Genomic DNA, 23541 nt, shown 5'->3' with positions numbered 1-23541 from the left:
GAATTCCTCCGGGTGCAGCTTGTCCATCATTGCCACCTGTTCCAGTCCAGTCCAATCCCACTAGGACCCCATTGAGAGGTCCCCAGCCCACCCCACTGTACCCACTTTCAGACATTTTTGGTGGATACTAGACAAGTGAATCAAAAGCAGGTCAGGGGATTGAAGCACAGTGCGGTCCAATCCCCAGTGACCACGGAGTGACCACAGGACATTGAGACCCCCTTGGATCCAGTCACTACCCACCACATTGATTCCCTCAGATACCCAAAAGGGGACATTTTCTGAACAGAGTTGTTACAACTCCCTCTCCATCATTGGATTACACAAAAAAAACAATGGACATTACCCCCCATCCACCAACAGGAATCTCAATACAGTTTCCACCAATAGGAATCTCAATACAGTTTCCAATCCTCGGTGCCCTTGATATCCATCCTGACAGTGAGATTATTTTATTACAAATACCATGATTTATATGTCATTTTCTATGTAATCAATTTTTACGTGTTTTAATTAAAATTAATTCTTAATCCCATGGTTATTATTCCTCCTCAAACTAGCGCTGTGCCATCACTTTGTTTCTTTTCTTGTTTGTGGGATTAACTACCCCACTTTTGCACAGCAGCTGAGATTTGAACCACCACCAGCGCCTGTTTGTCCCATAGGGGACCATCTTTCTGCAGTGATGCAGCAAAAAGGGTATTTACAGACAGTCAAATGTATGAGGGCCCTGCTCGCAAGCTTACAATCTATAGGGAAATAGGCATTGATACACAAGGATATTCTTTATTGCATTAGTTCCACCAGAATGCAAAGGTTCCTGGTCTGCTGTATGATACGGTGACCCAGCAGTTTGGCAATGGGTCAGGAGGATGGAATATGTGAAAAAGAAGAGAGTGGATATGTGTGGACTGTACAGTGGGGATGTGATTAGATGGGAACGGTATACTGTATGAAGGTTAAGTGGCTGGTTCTGGAATTTGATAAGCTTGACTGAAGAGGTGAGTTTTCAGGGAGTGCTTGTTGGTTTGGAGATTGGAGAAGAGACTTATTGTGTGTGGGAGGGCATTCCACAGAGTGGGCACAAAGAAAGTTAAAAGTTCACAATCTGCACTGTTTCATGGGATATGTGCTGCAGTCAAATGTAGGAGGTGATCATAATTATGTAACTATACTGTGCATTCTGTCATTTGATGTGTAACTAGTTGTAGCCTTTGGGAAAAAACTATTGCTGCATTCAGAACATTTATATAGTCTCTCCTGTGTGACTCATCTGATGTAGGACAAGCTGTGACTTCAGGGGAAAACATTTGCTGCATTCAGAACATTTATATGGTTTCTCTCCTGTGTGACTCATCTGATGTTGGACAAGAACTGACTTCTGGGAAAAACATTTGCTGCATTCAGAACATTTATATGGCTTCTCTCCTGTGTGACTCCTCTGATGTTTGACAAGAGCTGACTTCTGGGGAAAACATTTGCTGCATTCAGAACATTTATATGGCTTCTCTCCTGTGTGACTCCTCTGATGTAGGACAAGATGTGACTTCCGGGAAAAACATTTGCTGCATTCAGAACATTTATATGGTTTCTCTCCTGTGTGACTCATCTGATGTCTAACAAGCTCTGATTTAGAGGTAAAACATTTGCTACATTCAGAACATTTATATGGTTTCTCTCCTGTGTGACTCATCTGATGTATGACAAGCTGTAACTTCTGGGAAAAACATTTGCTGCATTCAGAACATGTAAATGGTTTCTCTCCTGTGTGAATCCTCTGATGTCTAACAAGCTGTGATTTATAGGTAAAACATTTGCTACATTCAGAACATTTATATGGTTTCTCTCCTGTATGACTCCTCTGATGTAGGACAAGCTGTGACTTCAGGGGAAAACATTTGCTGCATTCAGAACATTTATAGGGTTTCTCTCCTGTGTGACTCATCTGATGTTGGACAAGAACTGACTTCTGGGAAAAACATTTGCTGCATTCAGAACATTTATATGGTTTCTCTCCTGTGTGACTCATCTGATGTTGGACAAGAACTGACTTCCGGGAAAAACATTTGCTGCATTCAGAACATTTATATGGCTTCTCTCCTGTGTGACTCATCTGATGTTGGACAAGATCTGACTTCTGGGAAAAACATTTGCTGCATTCAGAACATGTAAATGGCTTCTCTCCTGTGTGAATCCTCTGATGTCTAACAAGTTGTGATTTATAGGTAAAACATTTGCTACATTCAGAACATTTATATGGTTTCTCTCCTGTGTGACTCCTCTGATGTAGGACAAGCTGTGACTTCAGGGGAAAACATTTGCTGCATTCAGAACATTTATATGGTTTCTCTCCTGTGTGACTCCCCTGATGTATGACAAGATGTAATTTAGAGGAAAAACATTTGCTGCATTCAGAACATTTATATGGTTTCTCTCCTGTGTGACTCATCTGATGTTGGACAAGAACTGACTTCTGGGAAAAACATTTGCTGCATTCAGAACATTTATATGGTTTCTCTCCTGTGTGACTCCTCTGATGTTGGACAAGATCTGACTTCTGGGAAAAACATTTGCTGCATTCAGAACATGTAAATGGCTTCTCTCCTGTGTGACTCCTCTGATGTCGAACAAGAAGTGACTTCTGGGAAAAACATTTGCTGCATTCAGAACATTTATATGGCTTCTCTCCTGTGTGACTCCTCTGATGTACCAGAAGCTGTGATTTAAATGTAAAGCATTTGTCACACTCAGAGCACACATGTGGTCTCTCTCCTGTGTGACTCATCACGTACAAGATTAGAAAAAATGTAATTTTAAATGAATCTTCTATCCAGAAAATAGTCGCTTAGGTTAATCCTCCAGAGGTGTAAGAAGAAATTAGGACTTTACTTGGCTGGATCAGAGAACAATGTCCCTTTGTGCAGGAGTTGGAGTAATAATATTAGAAGATGTACAATCGTCCTGTATGAAAATTTAAAAAGTAAAATGTTAACATAGTTCAACTGTGATGTCAGAGTTATTGTGTATGGAACATTATATATTTCTATCTACAACAAATATCGGTCGCTGACCATTGTTTTTATATTAGTGTATGATGCCAAAGTGCTGGGACGGTACTTGTGTAATAGCACGGCGCCCACTAAGCAAATAGCTTAGTGGGCTATTCTGCGTAAAGAAATCGTATCGTATCGTATGCCATTATTGTATGGCATGCGATGCGATGAGTTACGATTTTCCTATTTAATTTATTCACTGCTGTCAGTGAATAAATAAAAAAAAACTTGTATACGATAAAAAAAAATAGGGTCCGATGAAAATATCGGATCTGATATCGGACCCGATTTTACCTGGAGTTGATTTTATATAGTGTGGTGAACGCAGCGAGCCACCGAGCCCGAAGTGTGGCGAGGGCAAGGGGACGTGTATTATGTTACATGTATTATGTATCCGCTCGCCACTATATGAAATAAAGTCCATGCCGACGTGGATAGTGGGGGTATGAAAAGGTCGGGCGGACGCGTTCCGCCGCCGTTCGCCACGCTTCGGGATGACGTTGATATTGGGGGGGGGGGGGAACCTAAATAAATTACATTATATGTAATTTAATTGTATACCACATTAAATGCCATTATAACAGTTAAAATCGGATCCGATATATCAGATCCGATTTTTTGATCGGACCCGATTTTTTTAGTACATAAAATGCCATTATAACAGATATCGGATCCGATTTTTTCATCGGACCCGATTTTTAGATCACATACGATTTTTTTGATTTATTCACTGACGGAGAGCAGTGAATAAATTACATAGGAAAATCGTATCTCATCGCATGCCATACAATAATGGCATGCAATACAATTTCACTACGTTAGCGTACGTAGGGAAAGTGGGCACCGTGCTAATACACAAGTACCGCTGGGACTATTTGCAGTCGGACACACAACATGGAGCCCTCTATCCTCCTACAGCAGATACCAATATGTATATTGTACACACGGCCTATTAATGTTTCTATGACTATTGTATAACCCTCATCCTCTGAGCATTACTGACCACAGAGTAACTGCACTTTTGGCTCCCTTATCTACATGCAGACATGGGTGATGTAACCCAGGGCTCGACAATTTTTTTTTTAATCTAGGAGCCGGGATAAAAGTGTAGGAGCCAGATGCCAGACAAACTATAAACAGGGACTATGTGCGCCAAAAATTTACACTGATACACACACAGCACTGCATCACTGAGTCAGCCCAGCACACATACACACATAGCACTGCACAACCACCCCAGAACTCCAATATACACACACAGCACCCATATACAGTACTTATATAGACTGTGGTACAAACACACTGCATACCTCAGAATATGACCCTCTAGAGGAGGGACAGTGGCTGCTTTGTGCGGATGACCCAGGGGCACAGGGATCACCAGGCATCACTCCAGCGGGCGCCCCGATGAACTGCTCCTCCACCGTGACAGTGCTGGCTGCACCATCCCCCCCTCCTGTACACAGTACTGCATGTGGAGCGGCGGCACACAGAGCGCAAGATGACAACTCACACCTGCTGGCTGCCAATTCAGATCAGGTCCACGGCACAGCTATTTCAAATTTCAAGGCTTCAATCTGCGCTCACTGCCAGCACTTGATTGGCTGCTGAACCTAGAGCTCTTTGATTGGCTCACGGCTAAGCAGCCAATCAGGTGCCGGCAGTGAGCTCTGATTGAAGCCTTGAGATTGAATTACCCGCCCCACGGACCTGATCCATCAGATACAGAGGCAGCCAGCGGGGGTGAGTTGTCACCTTGCGTATCCGCTCTGTGTGTTTGTGTGCCACCGCTCCATGTGCAGGACCGTGCCATTAACGCAAGCCACCACCCTGTCCGGGGCGATCTGCTTCCTGCCAAACCTGGTCGCCAGGAAGCAAAACCTGGCGCCCGGGGTTTGTCGAGCCCTGATGTAACCTCAATGATGGTGCAGTTTTGCACCTGTATTTCCAGATAGCTTGATCCAACGTCTATAGAAATAATTTACTGACGGGAACTTGTGGCAGAAAGATAAACACCCGAAGCAACACTCCCCATACATAGGGATAACACTCAAAGTGACAGTGACAATGTTATTCAGGAAACCACAAGACGCCAATGTAAACCAAATATGGTTAAGGTCAATTATATGCAATAAGCATTAACACAATGCACAGTTAATATTGTGGACTCTCAATAACAGTAACCGCAAAGGCATATACATCTTACTATCAACTACTTGCATAAAGCATAAAGGCAAACATTCAAATATAAACATCAAAATCCAATATATTAAGACAAGCAGCACTGTCAGTAAAAGGCTGTAATATCTGGACTGTCCGCAAGGTGATGTTACATCAGTCATGTGCCCAGTTAAGGTCTTTAAGCTTGCTCATTAACCAATTATGTATATCACATTTATTACAATCATTAGTTTATTTTTACACTTATATACATATAGGAGGCAGACCTATTATAGAGAAAAAAAATATATATATATCAAAAGTGGGGGGAGTGTGGCCCTTTTTCTGCGCTGGTTTGTGAGCTGAACTTCTACCGTACCTAGCTGTTAATATAGGTACTAAATGGGAAAGATGGAAGGAAGAAAAGGTGGATGTGCGCTCTGTCTATTTCACCAGTTTAGTATATTATAAATCATACAATGGTGCATAAGATTTATATTTATTCAACTTTTACAATGACAAAATATCAATAAAAACAAGTTTGTACAACATTTGATGCAGGTTACAACTTCGGATACAGTTTAATTCAGGTGAATGTCAACAGATCCAACTTCAAGGTACATGAAACTTCTTAGGATACGAAACCCTACGCGTTTTGTCCCTTAGGACTTCATCAGGGGCAAGTGAGGTTCCAATCTGGTTTGTACCATAAAAATAGGTTTCCTTCCAATGGTGAAGAAATTAATATAAGGGTTACTGACCACGTCAGTTTCGATAAAACCTCTGTCCTGCAGAGGTATAGGACTTCAAAAAGCCTAATTTCTGTCAAAAAATAGCTTGAGGTGAACTGCTCAACCACAGGGATCACTTCCACATTTATGTGGTTAAAATACGACTGGTGTATAGTATGCATCCAACTCCTGTGGGTGTGCAGGAGTTGGATGCATAGGAGTGAAGACGCTGGTGTATTTCACTCATTTCCAGGGTCTGGAGCACTGTTTTAGTATTGGCTTCCGGTAAATGGAACGCAGGTGACCCGCATTTCGCGCGTCACTTCCACCCCCCTAGTATCAACACAGTGCTGGAAGCCTCACGGCGTGTGGAACGCACTGGGCTTCCTGTTTGCGCGTCAGGCGTTGCTATGTTACAACGCTCAGTCCATAGCTAGTTGTGCGGCTGGCAGCTATTTGTGTTCAGTAAAAATGATGCTGCGTTCTCGGACTGTCATGCAGCACTCTGCCAGCTTATTAGTTGTATCTTATAATGGAGGCACACATAACATCTACACATGTATACTTATTGGTATATAAATAGCAGTTGCAGATAATTAATAGGATTTTACATTATAAGTTTCAATGTTAATAATGTGTATATGGGTTATTCATATATATACAAACATTACTATATCAAAAGATTTTCTTCGTTTTTAGAAAATGGGACACAGACAATCGCTTCAAGGATTTGGGCACTAGTAGTGATAACAATTGGGAGTTATTAGAATATGGTATCAGTCTATATATATTTATGATACATAACGATTTTATTATTAATTATCCTATATAGAAAAAGAGGGTTGGGGGGAGGGGAGAGGTGAGGGAAAGACCTGGTTAGGGAAGGCACCCTGCATCATGTCCCCCCTATCGCGCCGTCACCTCACCCCCGTCAGCTTCCCCTCGCATCTCATCCCTCTTTCTCACCTCTACCCCCCACCCTGTCTCTTTCCTCTTTTTCGCTCTCTTCCCGTACCATTTCGCTCTCCTGTGCTCTCACCCAGTCGGTCACCCTCTCTCTCCCCTGCTGTCTCCCCCATCCCCTCTCTCCTTACTCTCTTCCGCATGCCCCCTCTTTCGCTTAACCCTCACTCACCCCCCTGCCTCTAGTTTCTCTCCCCTCTCTCTCTTTCCTCCCTCTCCCTAACAGTCTCTCCCTGTCTCCCCTATTAGCAGGAGACTAGACTAATGCAAAACACAAAAGTATATGTGATGGGACCCAGGAACAGCAGAGAAGGACACCAACTTTACAAAGTCAGGGGTCCCCGGGACTCACACTTTGTCACTGACCGCAATCACTGGACCCTCTCACCTCCCTCCACCCCACCCCACCCTCTTTTGCCACACGTCACCTCACTCCCTCTGAAACCCCATCACCTCACACCCCGCCCTGCCTCTACTGTCGCCCAGGCACATCGCACCATGTATGGACCAGTGGTATCCTGTTATCGCCCCGGGCTCATTATTTTATGTGCTTTTAACCCTCAGCTAAATGAGAGTGTAAATCTTTAATAAATAGTGGGCCAAATGTAATAGGGTGAGAGTTTCAGAAAGTGAGAGATTTTGGGAGAGTTTTCCCATGTTTTTTAAAGTAGCAATCAATTACACTGCAAAACCAGGTTGATTTTGCCATGTTATTGATTGCTGCTTTATAAAAACATTGGAAAACTCTCCCAAAATCTCTCACTTTCTGAAACTCTCACCCTATTACATTTGGCCCAGTGTGTTTTAAAAACGTTATGCACTATTTGTGTACCTTTCTCTTTTACATGTCTGGAGGAGCTAAACAGCATCATTTATTCCTATTGGGATTCTGATTTATATGGTCTGGAAGAATCAACCCGTATTTATTTCAATTGGGAGTCTGATTTGTATGGTGACTATAAGGAGGACCTTTTTGAGCACAGTGTGACTTTCTTATTGCACATATATTAATTTATTCTCTGAGGTGGTGTTAGAATAACACCTCTAGATTGTTACCTGCTGCCTTAAAAGTTATATTTGCGCACTTTTGCACTCAGTCACTTTATTGTTCACAGAATAACCGGCCAGTCAGGTTCCCAACAGACAGGCTTTTAACAGTTGGGAATTCTGACGTCTGTCTATTGACCATCGGAATCCGGACTGTCGGGAGGCCATTCGGCACCCAATTGATTTAAGCTTATGTTAGGCATGCAAACCTCCCAACATGACCCTCTCCAAGAGGGACACAATGCTCTGTTTCTGGACCTCCATCTTAATGTATGATTGTTATCACCTGTATTGAGCAGGTTCATTGATTAGAAAGGTTTTTTTTACCAAAGGTGATGGCAATTATTACTTAAGCGGGAAGTCCAGGACATACATTTGGGGGGTTTACCCCCCAATTATCTTTCATTTTGGGTCACCATGACATCACACGGACGCTATAAGGGACGAAGTGTCTGTAACTATATCTCATCAGTGTGACAACCACCTTTTGAGATCTGTCTGAGCTTATCACACCCGGAGAAGAGGAGCCCTCTTACCCGTGAAGGAGCGTATGGTATTTATACACTAGCTTTCCCTAAAATTGGAGAAGAGGACGTTCCTTCATTCACAGGAACGTATAATTTGGCGCCAGTGGAGGAGATATCAATATTCTCTTTTCTGAAAGAAGATTCCTCACTGGCAAATCTATCAAACTTGTAAAATTTTGCAAAGGTGTTGGAGCCCATCCAAGTGGCTGCTCTGCACACCTGCGATAGAGACCCCATGGGCTGCCGCCCACGAAGTGCTGACCGATTGAGTAGAATGGGCAGCGCGATGGAGCCTGTAGATGAGCTCTCGCGTATGCCTCCTTATTGTAAGGCATAACCACCTGGCCAGTGATTGTTTTAATGCTGGCCATCCTTTCTTTTCTGCCCCATAGAGAACAAACCAACTCTCAGTTTTCCGAAAGGAAGCAGTTCTATCCATGTAGATGCGTAAATCCCTTACAACATCCAAGGTCTCTGCAGCCCCAGACAAAACTGGAACTACAATGGGCTGATGCACGTGAAACTTAGAGACTACCTTCGGAAGGAAATTAGGTTTAGTCCTAAAATTCTGCTCGGTCCCTATGAAAAACCAGGAAGGGAGAGCGACATAACAAAGCTCCCACTTCTGAAACCCTCCTAGCTGAAGCCAGGGCTAGAAGCATGACAGTTTTCCACGTTAAGTATTAGATATCCACCGAATCAAGAGGTTCAAATAAATCAGACTTGAGAAATTCCAAAAGCAATCCTAGGTCCCATGGTTCAGACGGCGGGATGAAAGGGGACTGCATCCGCAAAGCCCCTTTAAAAAATGTCTGCACTTCTGGTATAAGTGCTAATTTACAGTTGAAGAATACCTTTAAGGCAGAAATATGGACCTTAAGAGATCCCAAATGGATACCTTTGTCCAAACCTGACTGAAGAAATTCTAAAAGGCGAGAAAGTTGAAACATCGCTCTTTCCACCTTTTTCTGTTGGCACCATGCCACATAAGACTTCCAGATACGATAATAATGTGTGGAAGTGACCTCTTTTCTAGCCTTGAGCATGGTGGGAACAACCACAACAGGAATTCCACGCCTCTTTAACAGGTCGGCTTCAACAGCCATGCCGTCAAACGTAGCTGCATTAAGCCTGGGTAGGCAAACGGTCCTTGCTTCAATAGGTCATCCCTGAGAGGTAGACGCCACGGAGCGTCGGCATGCAGAAAATGTAGGTCGGAGTACCGAGCCCATCTTGGCCAATCCGGGGCTATCAATATCACAGAAGCGGACCCCCATTTATCCATTTAAGTACCCGTGGCAGTAAGGGAAATGGAGGGAAAACGTAAATGAGGTCAAAATACCAGGAGATCGATAACGCGTCCACAGCCAGAGCTGCTGGATCCCTCGACCTGGCACAATAGAGGGGAAGTCTGTGATTCAGCCTGGATGCCATCATGTTGATCTGGGGAGTGCCCCATCGATGGGTTATAAGTTCGAAAACCTCCGGATTTAGGGCCCATTTTCCTGGGTGGAAGTCTGACGGCTGAGGTAGTCTGCTTGCCAGTTTTCCACCCCCGGGATGAATACTGCCGAGAATTTAGGAGCGAAGGCCTCCACCCATTCCAGGATTGGGCGAACCTTCTTCATGAGCTGCCCTGCTCTTGGTTCCACCCTGGCAATTTATATAAGCGACAGAAGTCGCGTTGTCCGATTGTATCATTACCGGAAGGCCCTTGATTAGGTTGTGGGCCTGGTATAGAGCCTGATGGCTCTGAGCTCAATACATTTATCGACAACTTTGATTCTTGTATGGACCATCTTCCCTGAAAAGTGTAGTTTAGGGTCACCGCCCCCTCAACCTCTCAAGCTGGCATCCGTCGTGAGAACGGTCCAATTGCAGGGCCTGAAACTGCGGCCTCTCAACAGATGAGGAGTGGTCACCAATTCAGGGACAGTCGTGCTTCCCGGCACAAGAGAAACCTCTTGTGGATTTGTAAATGGGAGCCTGACCATTGGGACAGGAGATTTCCCTGGAAGGTCCTGGTATGAAAACGACCATATGGTAGAGCCTCGAATGAAGCTACCATCATCCCTAGTAAGCGAGTGCAGACGGGTGCTGATACTCTGCGAGTAGACAAGACCTGGCGAACCATCTTTTGTATTGCCCTGATCTTTTCCATGGGAAGTGAGATGGTCTCGTTTTCTGTATCTAAAATGAGTCCTAGGAATTTCAGTCTCCTCGACGGGGTCAAGTGTGACTTTTTGAAGTTGAGGATCCAACCATGATTTGTCAAGAAATTGCATGTGACAAGGGCATCCTCCATCAGTTTCTACTGACTTGGAGCTTTGATAAGCAAGTCATCCAAATATTGGATGATCGTGATACCTTGGAGACTGAGCGCGGCAATCATGCAAGCCATTATTTTGGTAAAGACTCTGTGAGCCGATGACAGGCCAAATGGCAGAGCCCTGAATTGCTAGTGGCAATCGTTTATTGCGAACCTCAAGAAACTCTGGTGCTATTCCATTATGGGGACGTGTAGGTATGAGTCTTTTATGTCTAATAACATTAAAAACTCTCCCTTTTCTAGAGACGCTACCACAGACCGGATTGATTCCATCTTGAATCTCTGATAACAAACGTAAAGGTTGAGGTCTTTTAGATTCAAAATTGGGCGCACCGAGCCGTCCGGCTTGGGCACTACAAAAACGCTGTAGTAGAATCCTCTGCCCCGCTGGTGTGTAGGAACTGGGACAACTACCTTTGAATCTAAGAGGCCCTGAATTGATCCACAAAGGGCCTGTTTTGCTTTGTTGAGTTTTGGAAGACCTATTGGAAAATATCTTGATGGGGGAAGAGACGCGAACTGCAGTTTGTATCCCTGCGAAATTATGTCTAATACCCACGCATCTCTGCAGTGAGCTTTCCATATCTCGGCAAAAAAGCAGTAGACGCGCGCCCACCGTGGCGAGACCGTAATGCCACTGGCTCGTCAGTGGGCTTGGGATCCTGTCTACGGACAGTGGCAGTAGTGGCTGTGGCCACTCTTGCACCTCTACCTCTACAGCCCCTGAAGGATGAAAATCCTCCTCTGGATCTGCCTCGAAAACTGGATGAGCCATGAAAGAAAGACGCCATAAACTGTCGTTTATGGGCCGGGGCTGAAGATGGTAAAAATGCAGATTTACCACCTGTGGCCTGAGATATGAGCTTATCCAGCTCCGAGCTGAATAACATTTCACCTGTAATTGGAAGAGCCTCAACCGCCTTCTTGATCTCCACTTCTGCTTGCCAAGATCTCAACTAAACTGTGCGTCTGGCCACAACAGCTGAGGCAGAGACTCTGGCTCCCTGAGACGTAACGTCAGAAGACGCCTCTCTAATATAGGTGGATGCTTCCTTAATGAACTCTGCCAAGGGTAACAGCTCGTCCCTAGGTGTATCTTGTTCTAGGCCTGAGATAAGCTGTGTAGCCCACACCTCCATGGCCCGAGCCACCCAAGCAGAAGCTAGTGCAGGTCTCTGTGGTGGTATTGGTTTTTAAGGTAGTATCCAGATGGCGATCTGGAGCCTCTTTAAGAGAGACCGCCCTTGGGACAGGGAGGGTAGTTTTCCTAGTAAGCCTAGACAGAGAAACATCAGGGGTAGGTGGAGATTCCCACTTTTCTCTGGATTCTGGAAAAAATGGATATAAAGTCCTAATACGGGATGAAATCTGAAATTTTTTATCAGGAACTTTCCAAATAGTTAACAGCGGGTTGTCCAGTTCAATAGAATCTGGTAAATACAAAGGTTTCTTCTGAGTACGGCCAAAGATAGAAACCTGAGGAGGGGCTTTTGTCTCCTCTAAATTTAGAGTAGTTCTAACGGCTCTAATTAAACCATCTACGCCCTGAGCATCCTCTTCATCTAAATCCTCCTGTGGGGGATCATGAACCTGGGCTGTGACAAACTCTCCCTCTTCTAAATCCTCAAAGTCATCATCATCTGAATGCTGAGGAATATATAAAGAAGCCAATGCCTTCCTTTTAGTTGAGACTGGAGAAGGAGGCTTTTTGTGAGATGTACCTGCCAAGGAGTGTGACAGGGAATTCACAGATTTAATGAGTTTTAGCCCAAACTGGCTCAGAGGATGCCAGTTTTGTGAGCGGATACTGCAACAGATCCCTATCCTTTCTAGAAGCTACCAACTCAGCAGTTAAATTAGCCAGAACATTCTGAAATGGATCCACAGGTGCCTAACAGGACAGAATCGGGACATCTGTCAGAATGAACTTAGGTCTACAGTCATTAGGTCGACCCCACTAGGTCGACTGGCAGGAAGGTCGACCTGACGTAAGGTCGACATGGGCCAAGGTCTACATGACTTAAGGTCGAATTTGCATAAAGGTCGACATGAGGAAGGTCGACTGGTCATAAGGTCGACATGGGTTTTTCCCTGTTTTTTTATCCGAATGTCGACACAGTCGGCAATGAGAATCGGACCCTCGCATCGCTCGCAATGCTTCGGGCACGGTGCCTCGCTGCGCTCGGCACACTATTTTATTCTCCCACCACGCCCTAGTGGATGGTAGGGCATGAAATACCGCCTGTCGGCACATGTCGGCTCAAAAAACAGTGAAAAACCCATGTCGACCTTATGACCAGTCGACCTTCCTCATGTCGACCTTTATGCAAATTCGACCTTAAGTCATGTCGACCTTGGCCCATGTCGACCTTAAGTCAGGTCGACCTTCCTGCCAGTCGACCTAGTGGAGTCGACCTAATGACTGTAGACCTAAGTTCATTCTAATAGATGACCGCATCCCAACAGGACTCACAGAGGGAAACACCCTTCATATGCTGCTGGGTGTATTGCCCTTTGCAGTTTTTACAGGAGTACAACTTTACAGCAGAATTGGAAGAAGTAGCCTTTCCAGCCATGATTGTACAAGGATATGGATATATATATATATATACACACACACACACACACACACACACACACACACACACACACACACACACACACACACTAAACATCGGCACTCACCTTTCCTAGTTTTGGGGTGCCCTATGGCTTGTGACCACATTGTTTAAACAGACATTGTAGGGGCTCTGCACACACTAAATTAACTGATATTAATAAATAGTGGAGATTTAGTTCCTGAATTGATCAATGCATTTAAGCCTGCAGCCCCCTTCACAGGACCCCAGTGAGCTTTAGACCAGGTAGCATGCCTGGAATCAAACATTAATGTCATAGCTATGTGTATTGTAACCATTTTGAGTGATAGTGTTAGGACCTGCAGAAAAGTGGGGTCCCGTGAAGGGGGCTGCAGGCTTAAATGCATTGATCAATTCATGAACTAAATCGCCACTATTTATTAATATTAGTTAATTTAGTGTGTGCAGAGCCCCTACAATGCATATATATATATATATATATATATATATATATATATATATATATATATATATATAGAGTCCAGTGGGGGAGGGGCGGCACTCCAAAGAGAGTAATAATCACGCAATCAGGCAGTCATGTGAAGAAAAAACGTGTATTCTAGCGCCAAGCGCTTTCGGGGAATCACCCCGTCCTCAGGGCATCAATACACAGGAGAGAAGCACCTTCTCACAGTACAAAACCCCCCTAAATACCCCATCTCTTACCTGAGGCGTCTCCTCCACGCCAGGAGTCGCCGCCTCCATCCACGAGCGTCCAGGGCACCCACTTCCGGGTTGCGCATACAGTCTCGCTGGGAGCGCGTCATCTGCGTTCCAGCAGAGACTTCCTTGCGGTTCACCCGATCAGTAAGTCCCGTTTAGGCTGCTGCAGAGATGCAGCGACACCATCAGGTCAGGAGGAGTCCAGCCTGTTTAAGAGAAGGAAAATACAAGTGAATATACATGCAGCGACTATGGATCTTAGCATAATTATCCACAGTTGAGCCACATAATACAGACATATCAAAAGGTCACTAAAAATACTTCTGCTGAAAAAACGGAAGACAGCAACCAGAAGAATAAAGACATTACACCACATATTACAAAAAATATGAAAAATAAAAAATAAAAAATAAAAATGCAAAAGATACACAAACATAAAATAACATAAAAATCTCAACATGTACATATATAACAGCCCTATATTCATAAATATAGACACAGCAAAACTTGAAAGGGCTGACAACTGGATGTCTATACAAGATTAGATGGTACACACCGACACAAAAGTGTGGAGTTAAATACACTACACCACATTCTTAAAGTAAACTATTCCAGTTTATTTTTTCATTTAACCCGCCTGGGCTAGTGGTCCCAAGGCGGATAATCCACTGTGATTCCTTCAGGAGTAGAGCCTTAGCTCTGTCTCCACCTCGGGGTGACATAGGGATATGGTCTATGATGAAATATCTCACCGACTCCAAGGAGTGGCCAGCCTCCCTGAAGTGTCTGGCTACCGGTTGATCCAACTCCCTGCCTTTTAAGGCCAGGGAGATTGAAGACCTGTGTCCCGTCATCCTTTGTTTAAATTTGCAAGTAGTTTGGCCAACATACAGTAAGTTACACGGGCATTTAACAATGTACACCACGTGCGTGGTGTCACATGTGAGGACAAACCTGATGTTATAAATTTTATCCACATGCGGGTGTTTGAACGTTTTACAGGGGATTATAAATTTGCAGGTGATACAGTTGAAACAACTGTAGCACCCCATAGGTTTTTTATAAACATTAGGGGGTGTAATTTTCCCCATCCCTGTAATATCCGATTTAACCAGCCGGTCTCTCAGATTCCTACCTCTGGTAAATGCTAAGATGGGACGTTTTTCTTTAAACACTGGAAGGTCCTTGTCCGTGCTAACAATAGGCCATAAGGCCTTGTTGGCTCTGCTGAGGATGGGGTGCACTGTAGAAAATTCAGTAACGAATGGAATGATTTTATCATTATCCCTATTAGATGGAGACAAGAGTTCCGCTCTATTCCTCCGCAGAACTTTACGTTTAGCCTCTAGGAGGGAATTTTTGTCATATCCACGTGAATGGAATTTATCCACCACTGCATCCAGACTAGAAGATAGCTCTTCCCTGTCACTGGTGATCCGTGCCACCCGGACCATCTGCGACAGGGGTAGCCCTCTTTTTAAAGGTGGCGGATGAAAGCTGGATGACCTCAACAATGTGTTGCGGTCTGTTGGCTTATTGTACACTTTAGTGTGGATTTTACCCTCTCTCACCTGTACCTCTACATCTAGGAAATGGAGACAGTTCTGATCAAATTCATAGGTAAACTTGATGAATGGACTGTTTTCGTTGACCCGGTTCATCATACTCACAAAACGCTCCTCCCCACCCGTCCACATCAGGAACACGTCATCGATGTATCGGGTATACATCAGTAGGTGCCCCCTAGTGGACGGGTCTGAGAGGAATAACTCAAATTCAATAAGGAACATAAAGATGTTAGCATAGGAGGGTGCCACAGAAGAACCCATGGCACACCCCCTATGTGTATTGATGCCCTGAGGACGGGGTGATTCCCCGAAAGCGCTTGGCGCTAAAATACACGTTTTTTCTTCACATGACTGCCTGATTGCGTGATTATTACTCTCTTTGGAGTGCCGCCCCTCCCCCACTGGACTCTGCATTATCTATGTGGGAAGGCACCCATCCGTTGACCTATCCATCCGAGTGCCGGCAGATTGCTGTTGTATATATATATTCCTGATGACGGTTTGTAAATAAACCGAAACGTAGACTTCAATACTTGCACGAAGTGTTATTTATTTCTACAAGTACCCGAGAGTGCCGCACGTACATTGCACTTATATATATATATATATATATCTGAAAAATATAGGGTGAAAAAAGCGCCTCCTAGTGTAGCATTAATGGGTGTTCAAACACCATCACCATAAACACAATAGCACCCCAAATTATATAGGTGTACCATTAGAAGTGGTATCCAACCACTTTGTTCAAACGCATGAGATCAATCTCACAGGCACTTCAGCACGGCCAGTTCAAATTCTCAACCAGAGTTATGCATAGAAGATATAGAGAAAAAGAAAAAGAGAACCTTGCGTAATATTGTAAAACACAAGTATTTATTCAAATGAGGACAGTAAATTGCCCGTACATCAATAAAAACAAATGGAGCTTATCTGAATGCTTTCTCTCCAAAGCACTGAAGTTCTGGGGTATCCGCGGTATAACCCCCACTCTGCTCAACGCGTTTCGTCCACTGGTAGTGTCCTGGACTTCCTCAGGAGCGTAACTGTAACATATCCTTCTTCCCATATTTATACTACTACTGATTGCGGTGATCGCGGACCCCTGTGCCGCGTTTGGACTTCCGCATATGTCACTTCCGGGTCCGGCTATTTGGAACGCAACTTTCCTATACCGTGACACGCACGGCCATTTCTTAGAGGAGTCTTCTTACGTGAATAACTATGGAACGCAGCGTCCACGCTGTGTTCTTTCCGGTGACACGCACCGTCATGTTATTGTTATATGGAACGCAGCGTCCATGCTGCGCTCCTTACGGTGACACGCACCATCATCTTTTTACGAAATGGAATGGATTAATTAATTTTATAGGGGTCCGGAATTTCTATATATTAATATATATATATATACACACACACACACACACACACACACACACATATACATATAAATAATACTTAGGACATACACATATACACACACCACACAGAGATTGAGGACACACAATAACCCTGAAAGGTACAGATAGCAGCCTTAGGGCCTGGGTGTCTATAGCAGGGCTCGACAAATACCAGGCGCCAGGTCGCCATGGCGACCAGATTTTTAGCAGGGAGGGAGGAAGCAGAATCTTGTCATCGGCAGCCTGACCACCCGTCTCCCCGTCCTGTCAGGCCAGCGGCAGCACGGTTCCTGACCCCCTCCCCGTATTCGCAGCAGCAGAACACATTTTTAAAATACTTGGTCCTGCAGCAGCCAATCAAAGTCCCCAGCACCACCGCTGCCTCATCCAATCACTGCAGGGCGGCCTGAGGCTGAGACCTTCCTTCCCTGCAGTGCGTCATCCTGCTCCAGGCACCGAGTCCCCGCGGAGCCGATGCGCCTCCTGACTCTCCCACTGTGTGGATCAGCGAGGGAGACAGCGCTACTATCGCTGACAGGGGTCTTTCCCCCCGGCCCCACTTCCACACCTCTACTGGCAGCTGCACCTCTGCTCTCCGGGGCACCGTGCGCTGAGCCGCCACCGCTTCTTGCTGCTGGACAAGCCCGGATTCCAGCATGCAACCCCGAGGAAAAGGGCATGTTACCCCTTGGCAAAAGGGCATGTTACCCCTGGCATCAAGCATACAACCTGTAGCAATGAGCATGTAGGTAAGTGGCATTTATGTGACATTATATGTACTAAGCGTTACAGCATGTGGTATTATATGTAATGGGTATGCCGGTGTTTTGTAGAATGTGTAATGGGCATTACAGTCTGTGGCATAACGTGTCATGGGCATTATGGCATGTGGAATAACATGTAATAGGTGTGTGACATGTGTAATAGGCATTGCATTGTAAAAAAATGTCCATGCCTTCGGCGCGCACTGCCCCTATTATTAGTTTGTCTGGCACCTACTTTCATGCTGGCTCCTAGATTTAAAAAAAAGTTGTCAAGCCCTGGTAGAGAGGAGCCACAACCCTCCCAATGTGTGTGTGTAAAAGACCCTCCGCAACTTACAGTGCCCCTGTAGTGTAGGAAGGTAGTGCTTTGAAGTCTGTACAGAAACTAGTAAACCAGGCCTACAGACTTAGTTTTGCAGACGCACCGCTACCTGGATCCCGCCGACAGCAATGGCGTCCGTGTGGATAGAGGCCATGTGCTGCGACATGTTCTGCCTGGCCAGCGCGCTACTCTGGCCGCCCCCTTACATGGCGCACAGCGCCTTACTCAGCGCCCTGGAGCTTCAGCGGGGTGCGGGGGATAGCCGTGGACCCGTAACGCAAGCCGCAAGCAGCTGCGGTGAGTACCCGGAGCCGGTGCTCCGGAGGCTGGGTACTGGAGGATCACTGCGGGCAGTGTCAGCCAGACCCCTCCAGAGCTCCCTCGTAGCAGGCAGACCTGTAGCCAGGTGCTGCCTGTGTCACTGAGTAAAAATAGGCAGAAATTAAAAGAAAAAAATAAAGTAAAACCTAATCTCCCTGAGGAGACATTGCCCAGGAGACCGACTCCTCCGGGCACTTTTTCTAAGACTGGGGTCTGGGTCGGGATAGAGGGGGGAGGAGTCAGCCACAGACAAATTTTCACTTAAAGTGCCGACTCCTCCAATGCACCCACTCTATCCCACACGTGATTACTGCAGTGTTCCCTGCTGCTGGTAGGAGAAACCATGTGCACTACAGGTGGGGCAGATATAACATGAGAGAGAATTAGATTTGGGTGGGGTTTATCTTCAAAGTGAGATCTATATTGCAGTGTAAAAATGAAGCAGTCAGTATTATCCCTGCACAGAAACAATAGAACACCCAAATCTAACTCTCTCTGCACATGTTACATCTGCCCCCTGCAGTGCACATAGATTTGCCTTTGCAAGTGAACCAGAATAATCCCCCAAGTGTATGTCACCTGCCTACTGTGTGCTTATTGGAGAAGGGAGGAGGAACCGTCATATAGGGGTTACTGAGCGAGCTGCTGTGTGCGCACATCTTACATATTATACACTAAGGGGGTTATACTAGTTCACTCGCAAAGGCACAATCACTCTCTAATGGATAAAACCATGTGCACTGCGGGTGGGGCAGATGTAACTTGTGCAGAGAGAATAAGATTTGGGTGGGGTTTTACTTCAAAGTGAGATCTATATTGCAGTGTAAAAATAAAGCAGTCAGTAGTTACCCTGCACAGAAACCACACTACACCCAAATGTAACTCTTTCTGCACATGTTACATCTTCCCCACCTGCAGTGCACATGGTTTTGCCCATTAGAGCATGTCAAACTCAAAATTCCAACTGGGCCAAATAATCAAGGTCTAAGTCTTGTGTGGGCCACAAGAAAAAAAAACGCCATGGTCGCTACCACAAGCAAAAGCTGGAAATAAATACCCACTGTCAGCACTGTACAGTCGCGTCCTCTATATCATATTATATATCAGTGTCTATTTAGCCTTCAAATTCACATTCTGACACAGGGAATGTGCCCGAAATTCACATTCTGACACAGGGGATGAGCCAGAAATTCACATTCTGACACAGGGAATGTGCCTGAAATTCACATTCTGACACAGGGAATGTGCCTGAAATTCACATTCTGACACAAGGAATGAGCCCGAAATTCACATTCTAACACAGGGAATGAGCCCGAAATTCACATTCTGACACAGGGAATGGGCCCGAAATTCACATTCTGACACAGGGAATGGGTCCGAAATTCACATTCTGACACAGGGAATGGGCCCGAAATTCACATTTTGACACAGGGAATGGGCCCGAAATTCACATTCTGACACAGGGAATGGGCCCGAAATTCACATTCTGACAAAGGGAATGGCCCGAAATTCACATTCTGACAAAGGGAATGAGCTGTAATTCACATTCTGACACAGGGAATGAGCCCTGAAAATCACATTGGGGATTATTTTAGTTCACTCTTTCTGACAAAATCCTTCTTAGATGGACAAAACCATATGCACTGCAGGCGGGGCAGATGTAACTTGTGCAGAGAGAATCAGATTTGGGTGGGGTTTTACTTCAAAGTGAGATCTATATTGCAGTGTAGAAATAAATCAGCCAGTATTTACCCTGCACAGAAACAAAATAACTCACCCAAATCTAACTATCTCTGCACATGTTACATCTGCCCCACCTGCAGTGCACATGGTTTAGTCCATCTAAGAAGTAATTTGCCTCTGAACTAGAATAAGGGCCATTCTGACACAGGGAATTTCAGCTGACACCTAACACACCATAAATTACAAGTGGTGTCAAACTCATGGCCCTCCTATTGCTGTGGAAGTACATTTCCCAGCATGCCCTGCCACAGTTTTAGCAATCCATTATATAAAATCTGTGGCAGGGCATGCTATGACGTTAGGGTGGCCAACCCCAGGATCGGCGGGATCCAGGGATTTGGCCCCCAAAACACCGGGATTTCAATCCTGGGATTGGAGTTTCCAATCCTGGGATTTCGGGATTAGACTGCGCATGCGCAGTCTAATGCCGGGCAGCGTCTGGGCACACGCTCAGAAGCTGCCCGGCTTCTCCCATACCCGGAGAGCACTGCGCAGCGTGACCTCTCAGCGTGACTTCAGAGGTCACGCTGCGCAGGCAGGTAGGCAGTGATCACGCCCGCCCACAGCAAGGTAGCAAGCAACTCCTCAGTCCCGCTCCCCCACAGCAGTATGAAGGCGCACTCGCGCCTGCCCACCTAGCCAGCAAGCAGCAACCCGGGTCCCGGCAGTATGAAGCTGCCCACCCACCCAGCAACTAACAGTAAGTAAATGCGGGGCGGCCAGGGCGTTTTTTTTTTATTAGGAAAGCCAATCCCGGGATTGGCTTCCCTATATGACATGTACTTCCACAACAGCTGGAGGACCATGAGTTTGACCACAAAAGAAAGCTATGCCCACCAACCTTTTTTTACTTTTCAGACAAAACATCCCAGTGGGATCAGCAGAACCTGTTCCAACCCCCCACCCGACCACCCAACCCTACCATAACTGCATTTAGCACATCAGTCTTACTTTTATGCCCTCTGTCCTCAGCCGCTGCTGCCACTCTGCCTTGCCTCTGCCACAAATATGCCTTCCCACCTCCATCGCTCCGACTGCCCGCCTCCACGCTCCTTTAGCGCCTGATGAAAGCACCCTAAGCCTGTGCGCTGGTGCGTCTTGACATCACCCATGCAAAGCCCATTCCCAGCAGTGCTTTTCGCAGGTGCCTGCAGTGTGAGTGTCACTTGTTGCTGCTGCTGAGCTACAAGCACCTGGCAACTGTGTGATCCATGGCACCAGGCACAGGAGCACTGCTTGTCACTATCAGCATCAGCAGCCAGCCCATCAACTTGTGGGCCGCAAAAGAAGGTGGCCAGGGCCGCATGCGGCCCGCGGGCTTGACATACCTGTATTATGTGATTGTGCCTTTGTGAGTGAACTAAAATAACCCCCTAAGTGTACGTCACCTGCCTACTGTGTGCCTATTGGTGACAGGAGGAACCGTCATATAGGTATGTTACTGAGTGAGCTGCTGTGTGCGCACATCTTACATATTATACACTTAGTGTACGTCACCTGCCTACTGTGTGCTTATTGGTGATGGGAGGAGGAACCGTCATATAGGTGTTACTGAGCGAGCTGCTGTTCGCGCACATCTTTCATATTATACACTTAGTGTACGTCACCTGCCTACTGTGTGCTTATTGGTGATGGGAGGAGGAACCGTCATATAGGTGTTACTGAGCGAGCTGCTGTGTGCGCACATCTTACATATTATACACTAAGTGTACGTCACCTGCCTACTGTGTGCTTATTGGTGATGGGAGGAGGAACCGTCATATAGGTATGTTACTGAGCGAGCTGCTGTGTGTGCACATCTTACATATTACACACTAAGTGCACGTCACCTGCCTACTGTGCGCTTATTGGTGATGGGAGGAGGAACCGTCATATAGGTATGTTACTTAGCGAGCTGCTGTGTGCACACATCTTACATACTATACACTAAGTGTACGTCACCTGCCTACTGTGTGCTTATTGGTGATGGGAGGAGGAGCCGTCATATAGGTGTTACTGAGCGAGCTGCTGTGTGCGCACATCTTACATATTATACACTAAGTGTACGTCACCTGCCTACTGTGTGCTTATTGGTGATGGGAGGAGGAACCGTCATATAGGTGTTACTGAGCGAGCTGCTGTGTGCGCACATCTTACATAATATACACTAACTGTATGTCACCTGCCTACTGTGTGCTTATTGGTGATGGGAGGAGGAACCGTCATATAGGTATGTTACTGACCGAGCTGCTGTGTGCGCACATCTTACATATTATACACTAAGTGTACGTCACCTGCCTACTGTGTGCTTATTGGTGATGGGAGGAGGAACCGTCATATAGGTATGTTACTGACCGAGCTGCTGTGTGCGCACATCTTACATATTATACACTAAGTGTACGTCACCTGCCTACTGTGTGCTTATTGGACACCTGAGTGCCGCATCCCCATTGCGACATGAAGGTTTCCCTAATTCAGACATCATCTCCTGAGCCCCTATAATACCCTAATGACCCAGAGCAGTGATTGGCAGAGCCATTATATGGGGAACAATATGGGTCTATGGGGAACGAGGCAGTGACCTCCTGATGGAGTTATCAATGGATGGAACATTCCAGTGGTTCCACCTCACGCTGCCAGTCTGTGCTCACTGCACTATGAGGCGCCTGTGTTATTACTTACAGTGCTGGCTGTGTCTGGGTGCAGATATTGGGCTATTACCCGCCCCCGTGTCCTGTCTCCTCCCACCCTCAGTACACATTACACGGTGGCCAGCACCAGGGTCCCCACACACACACAGCGGGACTCACCTCAATCCCTCCCCGCCGCGTTGCCCGTGATCCCGCCGCTTCTTTCACCCGGCTCCAGTCCGTCCACAGATCTGTGAGGTAATACAGCCGTGGCAGGGGACACGCGGCAGAGGGGAGGAGACTGGGCGGGAACACGCGGCACAATGAAAGGGAATGGGCGGGAACACGCGGCACAAGGGAAGGGAATGGGCGGGAACACGCGGCACAAGGGAAGGGAATGGGCGGGAACACGCGGCACAAGGGAAGGGAATGGGGCGGGGAGACCAGGAAGAGGGACGAGGACTGGGCGAAGACACGTGAACGCTGCTTTGTCCGATCACCGAGACTGGCAGACTCAGAGCTGCTGCTGACGTCACCGGGACATGACTCTGCAGCTGCAGCAGGGATTGCGGCGCTGATACCCCATGATCCTCCTGTGCAGTGACGTTGCCGGAGTATACTGTGGTGATTTCCTGTAACTGTGACGTGTGTGTGTCCACAGTGGGCCAGCAGGGGGAGACCAAGAGCAGGGCTACATACAGGAAT

At 46.1% G+C, this 23541-nt stretch overlaps 1 protein-coding gene across 1 annotated transcript in view; it reads right to left on the bottom strand.

The window, feature by feature from the left end:
- The window catches only part of LOC146073357 (uncharacterized), a 72719-nt gene extending 49383 nt beyond the window's left edge, over positions 1 to 23336 (bottom strand). Inside the window, exons 1-2 of the mRNA XM_083180534.1 lie at positions 23017 to 23336; positions 1256 to 2961 (exon numbers count right to left, since the gene is read on the bottom strand). Of these exons, the coding sequence (XP_083036660.1) occupies positions 1256 to 2785 (1530 nt within the window). The 5' untranslated portion in view covers positions 2786 to 2961; positions 23017 to 23336. The remainder of the gene's footprint in view (positions 1 to 1255; positions 2962 to 23016) is intronic.
- Positions 23337 to 23541: the final 205 nt, after the last annotated feature.

This window comes from Crinia signifera, chromosome 4 (assembly GCF_055691185.1).
Source record: "Crinia signifera chromosome 4, ASM5569118v1, whole genome shotgun sequence".
Taxonomy (NCBI): domain Eukaryota; kingdom Metazoa; phylum Chordata; class Amphibia; order Anura; family Myobatrachidae; genus Crinia; species Crinia signifera.
Note: the sequence above shows the minus strand (reverse complement) of the source record. Positions and strands in the feature narration are given on the sequence as shown.